Here is a 16,628-nt window from a genome sequence, read left to right as displayed (position 1 = left end):
CCACTATAGGTATCAATCAAATGCATAAAACTGCCTGCATTATTGATGACTTCCATCATCAATAATGGAGATGTGCTTTGTATCTCTGTGTTTTGTGTGTTAATAAATTTACATTAGTATGTGTAATACTAATGGGCCTATTATGTGGAATGTCATACTTTCTCTTATAGCTAGACTTAATAAAATTCATTTGTTTTGCAGCAAACAATAGAACTTCTGATAGTCAATATGATGCTTTAATTACAAGTAATTTGGTCCCTATGTATGAAGCATTCAAAAGTAAGTATATACTTAGATTATTAATTTTAAAACACCCAAGTGACTCTTTGAACTTCTAAACTAAACACATATTTTATTGCAATTTGTTCTTGTTATCAGTCATTTTGTTCTAATTTTTTTTTTTGGCCGCACCTTGTGGCATGTGGGATATTATTTCCCCGACCAGGGATTGAACCCGCGCCCCCTGCAATGGAAGCATGGAGTCTTAACCACTGGACCTCCAGGGAAGTCCCTGTTCTAATGTTTTAAATATTGAAACAGGAAGGATGTCTAACGTAAATTCTTTTCAACTTACTTCAACTTTGGGTGACTTGTTGCTAGAATTTTGATAATTTTTTAATCCTAATTTTACTGTAAAGAGCTAACCACAAAATAAAATTTTACTGATACTCACCATAAATAAATGAAAAGTGTTTGTCCCTAGAGTCACAATTAATAAGGCAGTATGTGTGTTCTGACCATTTTTCAATACAGTCCCCAAAGCAGCTCAGCCCTAGGGAGGCATTTGGAGACATATTTAACTGTAATTTTGAGACTGTAACTACATCAGCAACAAAAAGCTATCATGGGTGTGGCTGTTTATTTTTGTTGCATAGACTATTTTGCAGTATTACTCAATGACCGCTGACAAGTATTAAAGCAGAATTGGATGCTATTTAAAAGTACCTGTTTATAATAGAAAATATTTCCATGTTCAATAGAGGCAGACATTTTTAACGATTTATTCTTTTATTTTTAGCAATGTGGAATTACTTCCATAGCGTTCTTCTTGTAAAGCATGCCATGGAAAGAAATGGAGTCAATGTGGTTAGTGGACCAATATTTGATTATAATTACGATGGTCATTTTGATACTCCAGATGAAATTACAGAGTAAGTAATTTGAAACAAAATGGACTTTTGATCTGGCAATAGGGTATCGTAAGGGGAAACCTCAATATTTAAAATTAAAGCTCAGTATTCTAAACATTACATAACATATTTATATAGAGATGCAATTGTTGACTATTTTCAATTAGTCTATCTAAATATTTAGCAAAATTTTTATATGGCAAAGATTTAAACTAATAGGCAAAGAAAAAAATGTCCAGGAATAGTTAGAAAAATTTTTATTTGGATAATTTCTAAACTAATGTGAAAGGGAAAACGTGGTTTTGTCAAGGTTAAGGAGGTAGGGAAGACTCACTGCGCTATCAGTAAACAGAGAACCAGTTCAGCAATAAATAAAAAAAAAATCAAGAAGTGACTATTCAAAATACTGCCCAGGGCTTCCCTGGTGGCGCAGTGGTTGAGAGTCAGCCTGCCGATGCAGGGGACACGGGTTTGTGCCCCCGTCCGGGAAGATCCCACATGCCGCGGAGCGGCTAGGCATGTGAGCCATGGCCGCTGAGCCTGCGCGTCCGAAGCCTGTGCTTCGCAACGGGAGAGGCCACAACAGTGAGAGGCCCGCGTACCGCCCAAAACAAAAACAAAATACTACCCAATATTTTGGATAGTGGATGATTCATAATAGTATCTCCCAGGAGATAGTGTAGGCTTCCTATAGAAAACTAGTCCTACTAAACTGTACATCTTTGGACTAAACCTGGTCATACATGTTGCTAAGAATTACTTTTGAACTCAGCACACAGGAATAGAGAGTTTTAGAAGTGTCATCCATGATTTCTCTTTATTATCAAAATGGACAGTACTGAACTATGGTACTAAGCCTAGATTATGTAAAGCAATGATTTCTACTCATACCTTCTGATAAGATAACATTCATCATCACTAAGTGTGGCCTTAAATTTTGTTTGTCTTGTCCTTATTTCAGTGTTTATTGATCCTGTCTTTCACCATTTAATAATCCTAGCAAACAATTTGATAGCACTTTACTCCATGCTAGGTATGCTTCTAAGAATTTACAGATACTTCATTTAATCTGAAAAACATCCACATGTTAGATTCCATTAGTTCCCATTTAGAAAAGGAAACTGAGGCACAGAGAGGTTAACTAACTTGTCTAAGTTCCACAGCTAAGTAGTAAAGCCAGAAACCAGACAGTCTAGCTCTGATTCTAAATCACAGTAATACATTACTACTTATACCAGTTCATTTTCCTTTTAGTGGACTCATACTAATAGCTTACCTTTATTTTGCATTTGAAACTTTTAAAAGCACTTTCATGTTTGTTATCTGAGACTAAAGGACTGTCGTATCAGTTGTATGGATTTGTCCCTGTCCATGCTGCGAAGTTGGTAGCATAAGAAAACCTCCATGTTAAAGTTGAGGAAAGTTAGAAAGTCATAGACTATTAGAGGATTAGTACACATCCAAACGACTAGTAGAAGTGCGCAGCTACAGCTGAAATCCCAGCTCCTTCATTTCCAGCCCCTACTCTATTAGGAAACGTCACTGTGATGTACAAGTCAACAAAGCTAGGAGGCAGAATACCATGCTCTGCTTTTCATTGTATTTTAATATTTTCCCATGATGTTAAAATGACCAGGCTTGGACTTCTATAATCTTGATTCAGACTCATTAAGGTTTAAAAATGTGTGGTAAGATTTTGTATTTTCTATTTATTTACTTTCTTTTACTATAATTTTACTTTGACATTTCTTTAAAAATATAAAAAGACATTTCTAATCTTCAGAAGCAAAAGTATAATAACATCAAATCTTTTCAATTATGTTTTTAGATATGTAGTCAACACCAGTGTTCCCATCCCAACACACTACTTCGTGGTGTTGACCAGTTGTAAAAATAAGAGCCAAACCCCCAACGCCTGCCCTGGGTGGTTGGACGTCTTACCCTTTGTCATCCCTCACCGACCTACCAACGTGGAGAGCTGTCCCGTGAGTATGCTCCTGGAGAGGCCCTGGGCCCTGAGAAAATGATTAGTCAGAGCTCATCTGGGCTTTCATAAAAGTGGCTCTGACTACAGTATATTTTTTAGGTGTTTCATGGGTTAGAGTTGTAGTAAATATGACCTCAGTTTTGAACTTTTCCTTAGACTGTTGATCTCTATGTAATTAATATCAATTTAAACATGTATATGCTTACATGAACATGTGTTTATATATGCATGTCATATATTTTATTTAGATATATTTTATTCACATTCACTAATAAGGAAAGGGGTTGTATCTTATTAGGCTTTTTATTCTGAATGCAAACCTTAAGGTTCTGTCCCAAAGTTGGCACTAAATTAATGTTTCTTAAATGAATATGTAAATATAAAAATTCCATCAACTTAAAACATGAGGTCTGAAAATACATATATATATATAGTATGTATATATATGTGTATATATATTTACCTAAATACATATATACATATATGTATTTACAAAATAAGTTAGCTCGAATAACATTCCTTTTTTAACATCATGTATTAGGCCACCTCAAAACCTTTTGGATCAAGGCAAATTATATGTAAATAGTTACTTCAACTTCATATATGTTCTTTATAGAAAAACGTATGTATTCTGGTAATTGGGTTTTACTGAAGTCATTCAGCGAATATATTGAATACCTATGAAGTAAACACTATCACGATAGAAGCTTTTTAGAATGCACCAAGGAAGAATACATTGTCTCTGCCCTCAAGGAGTTCATATATAACTTTGATATATAAATGAGATACAGACACATAAATGGGCCAGTCGATCATATAAGAATTATTTTAAAAATTAGAAGTAAGAGACATTACAAAGTTGGGATTCATTGTCAAATACTGTTGTAAGTATTTAGTGTTTCAAATTCAAAACACTTTGGCTGGAATAACAAATAAAGGTTACATAAATTGAGGTGGCAGAAGGGCTGAGCCCTGAAGGATGGGCGGAATTTGAACAGATTGAAAGGATTAGGAAGACTCTTCTGTGGAGGAAATGAAGAAGGGAGGGACTTGGCAACTGGCTGGATGCAAGAACCAAAGGAAGAGGGAGACTCAAAGCTGAATCAGAGATTTTAAATGCAGGTAATTAGGGGAAAAAAAAGAGGGAAGTTAGGAATGAGAACTGTTTTGGCAGGTAGGTAGGATAATTAAGTGTAGGTACATCTGGTTTGTAGAAATGGGTGTTCACGTGGAAAATCCCATGAGCTAGTAGAGATGGAAGTTAAAGCTTAGGTTCTAAGCCAGGTTGGGATTCATCTCTATTCTTTCATCTGTTCAACACATAACTGCCTTCACCATACTGTGTGCTATGGGCAATACACAGATAAATCAGACGTGAATTCTAGCAGAAAAGGCTCATTGTCTATCACTTAGAAGCCTAGTAAAATAAAAGAAAGAAAAATAAGTGGCACAAAGAGGGACAGATAAAATGTAGTAGGATTTCAAAAGAAAAATACTTTCTGGTAAGGAAGGCGACATTCTAGCTGAGTCTTGAAGATAGGATTTGAACTTGAGTGTTGAATGGTTGCTTTCAGTGACTCAAGATGGATGGCAAAGTTTAGAGGCTAAGCAGCGGGTCACTCATAGTCCTAGAATGAGGAAGAGTTTCCAAACAAGAAGCTATCAGGGGATGTTGTGTAGTTGAATCTCCTCCTATTTGTCCTGTCAGAAGTTTATTTAGTTGAGACAAGGGGAAGCCATCATTCTTCACTTCCTCTTCCAGTGGCAGACTTTGGTGACTGATAGGGTGTGGTGCTCTTTTCCACTGAACCAGGAATAAATAGTTCTTTATCACAGAGGTTCTAGATAGCCATTTTGGATTGGTTAGAATGGGTGTGAAAAGAAGAAATGATTCGCTATCCCTGGTCTAGGCCCTTATTGTTTTCTATCAGGACTTTTGAAAATGAATTTTAAGTAGTTTTACTGTCTCCTGTCCTCCTCTCCTTCACCTCTGTATTTCACTATCAAGTTGCTCATCTTAAAATTTAGTTTTTCATGACGACATCCTTTCTCATCCATTTGATTGTCTATCTACCCTGAATAAAACTACAAAAATAAACAAACAAAAATCTCCCAGCCTGTACTTAAGGCTCTTCACCATTTACCCTCAGTTGACTTTGCAGACCTAAGTTCCAGGCGAACTGAGGTTCTTGAAATTACTTGAACACCCCTTGATTTTCCCTACCTCCATGTGCTTGCTCATGCTCTTGTCTCTTCTAGAATGCCCTTCTTTTCCATCTGCTAAAAATTCCACCTACACCTCAAGGTAAAGTACAAATGATATGAAGCTTTCCCTGAACATCCAATGTGGAGATGATCTCAAAATTAACAGGGCATCATCTCTATTGAATAAGACATGATCACTAATAAATTGGACATATTCCAAAATTTTAAGGAATTGGCAGTATAGTAATCAGACTATGATATCTATAAAGATAACAATGAGGCATAATATGATGAGTATGAAACAAACTTAAACCAAGCTATAATTATAAGAGAGATTGTGACATTAATAAGATGTGACTGTCAATTAGATATAGGGAGGGAAGAGAGGATAGAGCCAAAGGTGACTGAAAATTTAGGTGTGATTGGCCAGGAAATATATAAGACAATCAGTTGTTTTGGGAAGGATACATTTGCTGTTGGTGGTCTTCCGATTAAGAAACTAGTTGAGGGCTTCCCTGGTGGCGCAGTGGTTGAGAGTCCGCCTGCCGATGCAGTGGACACGAGTTCGTGCCCCGGTCCAGGAAGATCCCACATGCCGCGGAGCGGCTGGGCCCGTGAGCCATGGCCGCTGAGCCTGCGCGTCCAGAGCCTGTGCTCCGCAGTGGGAGAGGCCACAACAGTGAGAGGCCCACATGCCACAAAAAAAATAAATAAATAAAAAAGAAACTAGTTGCATATCTAGGAGGGTATGTGAGAAGCAGTATAGAATAGAACGCAAATGCATGAGTTTTGGAGTTGAGTATCTGGGTTCAGTTACTGATTTGGCCTCTTTGGGTAAACAACTGAGTGTCACTTTCTTCAAATGTATAAAAAAAATCACCCCCTCATGATGTTGTTTTGAAAATTAAATAAGATATTTCACATAAACCCCTAAGAATTCTAAATACATAGTAAGCAAATGGTAGCCATTATAAAGAAATCACATTTTATTAAGCAATTACATTCTAAAGTCAACATAAAGTGAAATTGTTTACAGATAAAATCACTCAGAATCAAATCACCCACAAAGTACTGTACATACACAAGCTGTACCCTAATAAGTGCAATTCAGCCAACATTTCCACCAGCATTAGAAGAGGTCATTGTGCTTTAGGCACCCAATGAAATAAGCTTTCTTTAAGCGTCATGTTGTATGAACATTCTGCACTTTTAAATATTCTAATCACTGAGTGGGGGGAAGGTACTCGCACTATAAAATGTTTAAGGGAACAGATACCAGTTGTAGAAATGGTAGATTCACAATTCCACCTCACACTTGATGTAGGGAACTAGATTCTTATTTCCTTATATATTTTATGTCTTCCTTTGTTCTTCCATCATTTCTTTCCTCCTCCTTTTTCTTTTTTTCCCCTCAACTTTGTATGGCTGAATTCCTGTCAGATAAATGAGAACGCTGCCATAACTCCAAGTGACTATCATTATTGTAACTTAGTATATATTGGAAATGCAATTGGGGGTACACGGTTGTACTGTAAATAGAATTAGGGGTAGACAATACAGGTATGGAACTTGGAAGAGAACAGAACTATAGAGATAGATTTGGTATTAAATCACGGGAGTGAAATAAAATTTCTGAAGGGGAGAAAATAGAGAGAAGAGATCCAAAGATCAGATGGAGGAAAATGTCTATTCTTCCAGGATAGAAAAAACTAAAGTCAGCTGAGGAAACAGAAGGTGTCATCAAACAAGTAAGCAGAGCTATGGAAGACAAAGAAGGAACTTTTAGAAGCTTGGGGTAATAGCTAAGTGAAAGGTTTACAAAAATTCTACTGTTAGGTCATCCTTGACAAAATGGTTTTGTTAGTGTGATGGCAGTGATAACGAGACTGTAAGTGAATAAGGAAGAGATTAAGGAGGTGGTTAGGGGAGAAAAATACTGAAACTGGTATTGCCTCAAAAAACTAACAAACTGAGTTGTATTTTAGGTGTATACAATACTTCTATTTATGTAACAGGTCTAATACATATGTAATCAACCAACAAATTATATATATATATATATATATATCTAAAAGCATATATTTAAATATGGCTCATAAAAACTTGATATACACAAGGCTTTTATTCTCTTGGGATGCAGTGGTACAGCTAGAGCAGCTGTCTACAGCTGGCTTCTGTTCAGATTGGTTGGTGCTGGTGAACTATCTGATATGCAGTAGCTTGAGTATCACCCCTGCCTAGTTATAATTATGTTGTACTTAAGATCATTTAAGTACATTTCATTTCATTTAAGATCATTAAGATAATTTCATTGCAGTTTTAAAAAAGCGAAGACTGTCAGGTGTTCCCTAAACATTCAGTTAGATGGATACCAAATAAGCTGGGAGAAAATAGAGTTATAAAAGCCATGGGGGGGAAACTTTATGAAAAACGTTATCAAAACTATTAAATGTTACTAAAATGTGAAATAGTGCAAGCAAGAAAAAAAGACTGAATTGGATTCCCATTAGAAATATGAGTTAATATTAGTACATCACATATATATTTTAAAAAATAATAACTCACCTCATGAATCTCACATGGAGAAATACTTCAGAGGTTCAAAACAGTGGTTTTGTCTTATACTTCCTCTGGCTCAAATAGTACCTGCCTATTTTAATCTTGCATATTTAAAAAACAAGTGAACCAGTATGCTGAAGTCAACTGAAAGTCATTTAAGCAGACTCATCTAATTAAACAAACTTGTAGACTTTCTTACTTTTAAAAAATTTAACTGGAAATTTAGCAATATCATATGAATATCAGGAAATTAATAAATAAAGAATAAGGAATTTCACAGAAATCCATGGCTCTAAACTATTGCACTAACCTTTATATATACAGTATATATAGTATAAAACATTTTTTTTACTATACTATTTATTATACTATTTTAAACTATACTGTTTTTTATATGTAGTTAAAAACCTATTGAAAGTCAAATGGCCAAGAAATATCTGAAAAGATACTCAATATAACTCAGGGTAATAACACTTAAACGGGGATAAAGCACTATTTCACATCATGGTTTGGTAAGGATGTGGGGAAATGGGGATTATCCTCCATTGCCAATGGAACTATAAATTGGTATAAACACTCTGAGGAGTGCTAGGTTTAATATCTGGTGAAGTTAAAGTTACATGTACTCTATGACCCAGCAATTCCATTTCTATATCCTAGAAACTCATGTTCTTGAACACAGAAGACATGTGGTAATTTATCATGACACTGTTATTTATAATGCCAACAATACTAGCAATGTGGCAATGAAAAAAATAACCTGTGCTACCACAAACCATAGCTAAAAACAAAAGACTTAACTAGATCTAGATATTTCACTATGAATAGATTACAAACATAATATTGAATGAAAAAGTAATTATAGAATGCCACTTACATGAGTTCTATAAATTTGAAAACATAAATCAATGCTATATATTGTATACTGATGTGCAGTAAAAGTGTAAAAACACAAACTGGATTCACACTGACTCATGATAACGATTAACTCTGAGTAGAGGAATGTGGGGACTTAACTTCATCTTTAATGTCTCATTTTTAAAAAAAAATTGTATCTGAAGTAAATATAAAAATGGCTGTGGGCTTCCCTGGTGGCGCTGGGCCCGTGAGCCATGGCCGCCGAGCCTGCACGTCCGGAGCCTGTGCTCCGCAACGGGAGAGGCCACAACAGTCAGAGGCCCGAGTACCGCAAAAAAATAAAAAAAAAAGCAACAACAACAACCAAAAAAACCCAGGAAAAAGGAAAACTTCTAAGTTATAAAAGATCTTTCTGTTAATGAAAAATCATGCCCCAGGGAAAATAGTCTTTTGTTTTTCTTTTTCAGGGAAATAAACCAGAAGCTCTTTGGATTGAAGAAAGATTCAACGCACATGTTGCCCGGGTCCGTGATGTGGAACTTCTTACTGGGCTTGACTTTTATCAGGAAAAATTCCAGCCTGTCTCTGAAATTTTGCAACTAAAGACATATTTGCCCACATTTGAAACCATTATTTAACTTAATATATAAAACAACTTTGGCAAAGTGTAAATGATTTTTTCTGCTGAAGAATGTAAAAGTTTTCTATTTTTCCTTGACTCCTCTAAACGCCATGTTGTATAATTTTCATTATTCTCTTCTCTTCTTCATTTCAATAAAAACATATTATTTTAAAGTTACACTTTTTTTGCCAGAGATTGTGCTATGTTGTTCCTTGCTTATTATATGTATTATCTCACTTATAATCCTGGGCTATATTTTTCTTCCCAGCATTATCTAAATAGAAGGGAGAGTAGGAGAAGTAGGTCTCCCTTTTGAATCAGTTCTACATCAGTTTTGTTATAAATCTTTTTATACTTGGCAATCAGGCAATATTTATTAAAATAAAAAGTACACATTACCTTTATTCAGTAATTTCATTTGTAAAAGTGGTGTCAACAGATATGCACGAAATGCATGAAATGCATGAAAATGTCATCTTTTACGAAGACCAGAAGGTAACCTAAAAGACTTGTTGAGCAAATTATGGAGTTTATTTAAGCAATCAATGGGATGCGATTCCACTACTATAAAGAAAGAAGTTGATCTACATATTGACTGTATGACTATTGTTAAATGAAGAGAAGTGGTACAATAGCATGTATAGTATACTATCATTTTTCAGGGGCTGGCAAAACTTCTCTTTAAGTGTTGGATAATAAAATTTTTCAGGCTGTACAGACTCTGCTGCAACTACTTAACTCTGCCATTACACCAAGGAAGTAGTCATAGATAATATGTAAAAGGAATTGGAGTAACTGGTGTCCAACAAAACTTTATTTACAAAAGTAGATGGGGGCTGGAGTTGGCCCATGATCTGAAGTTTGTCAACCTTGATTTGTACACTAAAGCCAGGGTGGAGAGAGGCAGGAATTAATACCAAGAGACAGAGGGAGATAAAATTTTTATCTTGTGACTTTTGGCGTTGCATAAAATTTTTAAAAAACTCTCTATGTATCTCTTTAATTTTTCAAAATGTGATTATTACGCAAAGAGATCCCAGTACTCATTTGGGAGGCAATATCATTGGTCAGATTTTTGGATTTGCAGACTGGCAATGTTCCAGATTCATTTCTGATATATATAGACCAGTTCATACAGGGGACACAGGCTTTGCTGGTGAGAAAAAATCTTGTGGCACGAGCTTCAAAAAAAAAAATTATTTCTATTCGGACTTCAATGGAATTATGGTCATTAATTACAAGTAATTTAAATATTAGCTTAGTGCCATTGGGTTTTTTTTTTTAACTCTACTTATAGAGTTAGTTTTAAAACGTACAATTCAGAGAAGCTGAAAGACAAGTCAAAAATTGGAAACTATTTCCAGCTATGTGGCAAAAATGTTGATGCCCTGTATATAGACAGAATTCCTCCAATCAGTGGTCCCCTGCCTCACTGTGGCCTGGAAACTAGCTAAGATAACCTGGAATTTAGACTCCACTATGGGGGGAGACAAGTGAAGGATGGTTACAACCTTGAACTGAGTTTAACTCTGGTTGTCCTCATTGCTTCTGAGTTTCTCTTAAAGCAACTAAATTGTTTTTGATATCAGATCAAATGGGTGCTCAACATAGAAATAAAAATTCAGTCAGAGAAACATTAAAATTGCATATTTTGCATAGAGATTGTGTAAGGTTTTTTTTTTGGTATAATCTTATCCCATTAAAAAGAAATATGGGGCTTCCCTGGTGGCGCAGTGGGTGAGAGTCCGCCTGCCGATGCAGGGGACACGGGTTCGTGCCCCGGTCCGGGAAGATCCCACATGCCGCGGAGCGGCTGGGCCCGTGAGCCATGGCCGCTGAGCCTGCGCGTCCGGAGCCTGTGCTCCGCAACGGGAGAGGCCACGGCAGTGAGAGGCCCGCGTACCGCAAAAAATAAAAAATAAAAAAATAAAAAAAATAAAAAAATAAAAAAAAATAAAAAGAAATATGTATGTGTAAAATCATTCTTAAGGAAAGACACCACTGATTTAACAATTCATGGAATTACAGGGGATTTACAATCGTTACTTTATAACTTTCAATATGTAGCCTACTTTTTTTTTTTTTTTTTTTGCGGTACGCGGGCCTCTCACTGTTGTGGCCTCTCCCGTTGCGGAGCATAGGCTCCGGACACGCAGGCTCAGCGGCCATGGCTCACGGGCCCAGCTGCTCTGCGGCACGTGGGATCTTCCCGGACCGGGGCACGAACCTGTGTTCCCTGCGTCGGCAGGCGGGCTCTCAACCATTGCGCCACCAGGGAAGCCCTGTAGCCTACTTTTTAAATAATGATCTTGTCTTACTTTTAAAATCTGAAATTGTAAATAATAAAGTTAGTTGCATTTAAAAAATATTTATTTAGAAAGAACTTCAAAGATACGGAAAGGTTGTGAGAATAGTATAAAGAACTCTGTATAACATTCACCCATCTTCACTGATTGTTAATATTCTCTCTATGTATGTTTATGGATAGCTTTATTTTTTTCCCTGAACTTTCTGAGAGTATATTGGAGTCATTATGCCCATTTATCCCCCCAGAACTTCAAGGTGTATCTCCTAAGATCAAGGACATTAAGTCACACAACCACAGTCAGGAAGTTGGATGTTGATACAATATCATTATTTAATTTCCAGATCAAATTTAATTTTTTCTCATTTTCAAAAATGTCCTTTAAAATATTTTATTTTCTGGGATGCAAAACAGAATCATGCATTGCATTAAGTTTTCTTTCCTCTTTGGTACAACAGTTCCTCAGCCTTTACCAAATAATGTCAACGTTTTGAAGAGTCCAGGCTATGTATTTTGTAGGCTGTCCCTCAGTTTGGGTTTGTCTGATATGTCCTTATGATTGGCTCCATGTTCTGCATCTTTGGCAGGAGCACTACATCAGTGCCAGTGTGTCCTTGGTGCTTCACTTCTGGAAGCACAAGATGTTCAATTTTGCCATTATTATTGATGCCAAATTTGGTCAGTTGGTTAAGTTGGTGTTCACCAGTTTTCTCTGCTGCAAAGATAGTACTTTCTCCTTATAATTTAGAGGTTATTTGTGGGGAGATACTCGAGCCCCTATAAATATTCTGTTTCTCATTAAATTTTCACCTGTCTTTAGTATCCATTAATAATTCTTCCCTGATTCAATTTTTACTATGACAATTGCAAAAGGGTGATTTTAAAAACTGCCATTATTCCTTCTACATTTATTAGCTTTCTACTGTAAGGAAAAGCTTTCCCTTCTTATTTTTGTTTGTTTGTTTATTATTTGTTTCTTTTTAAAATTTTATTTTTAAGTTTATTTTTGGCTGCGTTGGGTCTTCGTTGCTGTGCGCGGGCTTTCTCTGGTTGCGGTGAGTAGGGGATACTCTTTGTTGCGGTGTGCAGGCTTCTCATTGCAGTGGCTTCTCTTATTGTGGAGCACGGGCTCTAGGCCAGTGGCCTTCAGTAGTTGTGGCTCACAGGCTCAGCAGTTGTGGTGCGTGGGCTTAGCTGCTCTGCGGCATGTGGGATCTTCCCGGACCAGGGCTCAAACCCGTGTACCCTGTATTGGCAGGTGGATTCTTAACAACTGTGCCACCAGGGAAGCCCTATTATTTGTTTCTTATTTATATAGACTCATGGATTCTTTTTTATTCCAATTGATTAAAATGCACGGAATCATTGTTTAGTTAAGTATTCAAATTGCCCCAAATTTGGCCTGTGCAAGCTCCTACAGGTGGGTTCTTGTGTCCTTTTGACATATCCTCATTATTTTCTGAGCAACTTCCTTACTTTCTGATACCAAAAATAATGTTTTAAGCTCATCTTGTACTTATCTGTGCTAACTCTGGAATCAGCCATTTCTCCAAGGAGCCCTGGTTCCATTTACTGGGTGCTGGTACCCTAATTACTTCTGGCGTATCATTGTATCTAGGCTCCTTTAGTCAACAAGAGTACAATCTATAGCTACATCTCTTTGTCTATGTGTCTCTATTTATATCTCTATTTATATTTATAATTACATGTGTAAAATGCAATGAGTTCAATTACCATTCAGTACTACATGGTTCTTTCTAACCCTTTCCCATTTCATAATGGTATCTTCCTTCTCCAACAGTGAGAAACTTGGTTCCCAACATTATCAACATATTTACTCATTTGCTCAATCCTATAATACGAAGAATGAAGGAATTACTAACCAACACCATTGAGAGAAACAAATCTACTACGTAGAATTCAAGAAATGTTTTTAGTTCTTTGTGTCTCAAGACTAAGAATTTATAATCACAATTCTGTGTTCCAAAATGACTTGTATTAATCTTTCCCCCTTCAGTGTAGTTATGTTATTCTTTCATGGATCAGGCCTTTGGTGTTGTATCTAAAATGTCATCCCCATACCCAAGGCCGTCTAGGTTTTCTGCTATGCTCTCTTCCAGGAGTTTTTAATTTTGTGTTTTACATTTACGTCTATGATCCATTTGGAGTTAATTTTGTGAAGGGTGTAAGGTCTCTGTCTAGATTAATTTTTTTTCTTTGCACGTGGATGTCCACTTGTTCTAGCACCATTTGTTGAAAAGACTACCTTTGCTCCATTGTTTTGCCTTCACTCCTCTGTCAAAGATCTGTTGACTACCATAGTTAATTAAGTCAATCTCCTATGTAAGGGCCTTTAACGGTTTCCAATATTTTGTAGTTACAAATATACAGCAATGAATAACCTAATCCATATGTAATTTTGTCCAAAGTGTATCTTCTGTGAAAATTCCTAGAAGTTGGTAAACATATATATGGCACTTTTATTTTTTAAAACTAAAAGTACTATATTGGCACAACTTTAATTCCTAAATTGGTATATTCAAAATCTGAATTTACTGAGATGTAGTTTTTCCCCACCAACAATGGAAATAATTTATTTTTTCTAAATCATAAAAGAAACACATACTCATTGTAACACTATCTAAACTACATGTATATATTTATACTATTTAACTACATATATAAACATTTTATATATAAACTACATTTACATATCAAAAATATATAATATATATTACACATTATTAAAATCACACATAATCACAGCAACCAATGATTATAACAGTTAAACTCTATTAATTCATGGCCCCTGGGCATAGCTCTCCTTTGAATATAATATTTGAACATAGGATTTGGAGAAATGTCAATCCACATTACTTTGGTTCAGAGTCAAATGTTTTTCTCAGGTGAATTTCAAAATTTTCAGGAAAATACTTATGTTTTAAGGATTTAAAGAATCCTTTCTATCAGAAAATTTAACTTATTGGAGTAAGTCCGGAAATGACTACTTGATATTTCAATAAATGCCTTGATTTTTTACAAATTGGTACCCAAAATGTGTAGCTGAGAATTAATGGAGCCTTAGGTGGGTGTAGTAAGAATCCATGTTAGCATCCATGACCAGTCATCACCCCAAGTTTCTTGAGTTATTTTTTGTCTTTTGGCCAATAGAACTATATCATCTCTCAGGTGAGGCAGTTGTCTTTCCTTTTTACTCTGCTGACATCAAAGTATATGATCAACTAAAGTTTTGACAAGTGCTTTGTATATAAATGATAATTTAATACTACAGAATTACTTGCTTTTTAAATAGAGGAAACTCGTATTACTTCTGTTTTTAGTTGTACGTGTTTTGGTAGACAGGCATATAAGAAGGACATTTTTGTGAGTTCCAGTGTTACTGAATCAAGGACTACAATTAATTCTTGTTTGTAGAAAGAGAACATTCTAACCCAAATGGGGTCAACTAAGGTCTTGGGAGCAGACTTGGAAAGAAGGGAAATTTTAAATGTTGGCTTATTTTCCAGATTTAGTTAAGATTATGGAAATTTATTTTTTCAATGCCTTTCTCCATTTAGTCTTCTCTTTTTTTTCTTTCTTTCCTTCATCTCTTCCTCTCTTTCTTTCTTCTTTCCTTTCTTTCTCTCTGTCTCTTTCTCTTTCTTTCTTTCTTTCTTTCTTTCCTTCCTTCCTTCCTTCCTTTCTTCCCTTCCCTTTCCTTCCCCTGCTCTTCCCTCCCATCCCTTCCCTCCCTCCCTTCCTCCTTTCCTTCCTTCCTTCCTTCCTTCTTTGCTTTCCTTTTATGGTTTTTAGTGCCATAGTCTGAATTAAGGAAGCTCAGATTCTGTTCTGCCATAAAATAATCAGAAACAAATGAGTTTTCTGGGCAAGTAGAAGCAGATGGGTGGAGATGAAGGGGATAAAGAGGTGTACCTATTTATGTGCCAAGAATTCATCTTTAGCCATTAATTTAGCTGGCATTTAGTATAAGAATGTCCATCAGTGTTTGATCATTTTAGAATAAGTACATGAAATTTCTCTCAGTCTATTTATGCTTATAGATTTGACTGATCTTGATGCTATAAATCCCATCTGGTTTTGGCACTTGAGTTTATTTCCAAGTTACATTTGGGTTCTTTGAAAATCTTCTTGCCCTAGGGACATCTCTTTCCTTCCTCCACCTCCATCCCCACCCCTGCATCACCACTACCCTACCACTACTGCTTGTCATCTGTTTACTTTGAGAGGGCTGGGCCTGGGAATGGAGACAGGACATAAACTGAAACAGTTTTCAAAAACACAAACAAGGCTGTTGGAAGAAATAACTTCCTTTTTACACAGCACCCTTGGAAGACCACAATCACTCCCTCAATCAGTGGACTCAACGTTTGAACAAACTTCAAGAAAGGAACAAACCTCAGCCTTCCAACGACAGAGGATTCATGCAATTCTGACTTGTCCCAAATCCATGTTGTAAACGTAGCTGAATAACAACTAGTAAATCATGACACCAGACTTAGACCTAGGCCGGTTCTGTTATTCTATGATATTACGTTACTCAGTGTGTAAATTCAAGATGTATAGGTGTAGAAGAAATCTGGAGCGGCTAGCTAGTCCATCTCATATGGCTCACTCCACTAAAGTATAATGTTTTATATGTCTAAGGGATAAACAAAGACCTTGAACAATTTTTCCTATTTCTTGAAATTAAGGAATTTTGCCTAATGATTTGCATAGTGTCTTCTCTATTTAATGTGTTAGCTGTAAAGTTTGTTTATAATAGTCTCCCAAGGAATCATCTCTTCTCGGTTGTGTTATGAGGTGGTAGTGAATTGATAAGACCATGAATCCCTAAGTTACAGACACTGGGGTTTAAATCCTGGCTTCCTAGCTGTGTGACCTGGAGCAAGTTTCTTAAACCTACAACTTAGTTTTCTCATCTGTAAAAGGGGAATCATTTAG

At 36.1% G+C, this 16,628-nt stretch overlaps 1 protein-coding gene across 1 annotated transcript in view; it reads left to right on the top strand.

The window, feature by feature from the left end:
* Positions 1-9,606, top strand: part of ENPP3 (ectonucleotide pyrophosphatase/phosphodiesterase 3) — a 64,579-nt gene extending 54,973 nt beyond the window's left edge. The window contains exons 22-25 of the mRNA XM_067702937.1: positions 202-279; positions 1,019-1,151; positions 2,959-3,115; positions 9,207-9,606. Coding sequence (XP_067559038.1) covers positions 202-279; positions 1,019-1,151; positions 2,959-3,115; positions 9,207-9,377 — 539 coding nt within the window. The 3' untranslated portion in view covers positions 9,378-9,606. The remainder of the gene's footprint in view (positions 1-201; positions 280-1,018; positions 1,152-2,958; positions 3,116-9,206) is intronic.
* The last annotated feature ends 7,022 nt before the right edge of the window (positions 9,607-16,628 follow it).

This window comes from Pseudorca crassidens, chromosome 13 (assembly GCF_039906515.1).
Source record: "Pseudorca crassidens isolate mPseCra1 chromosome 13, mPseCra1.hap1, whole genome shotgun sequence".
NCBI classification, from domain to species: Eukaryota; Metazoa; Chordata; class Mammalia; order Artiodactyla; family Delphinidae; genus Pseudorca; species Pseudorca crassidens.
Note: the sequence above shows the minus strand (reverse complement) of the source record. Positions and strands in the feature narration are given on the sequence as shown.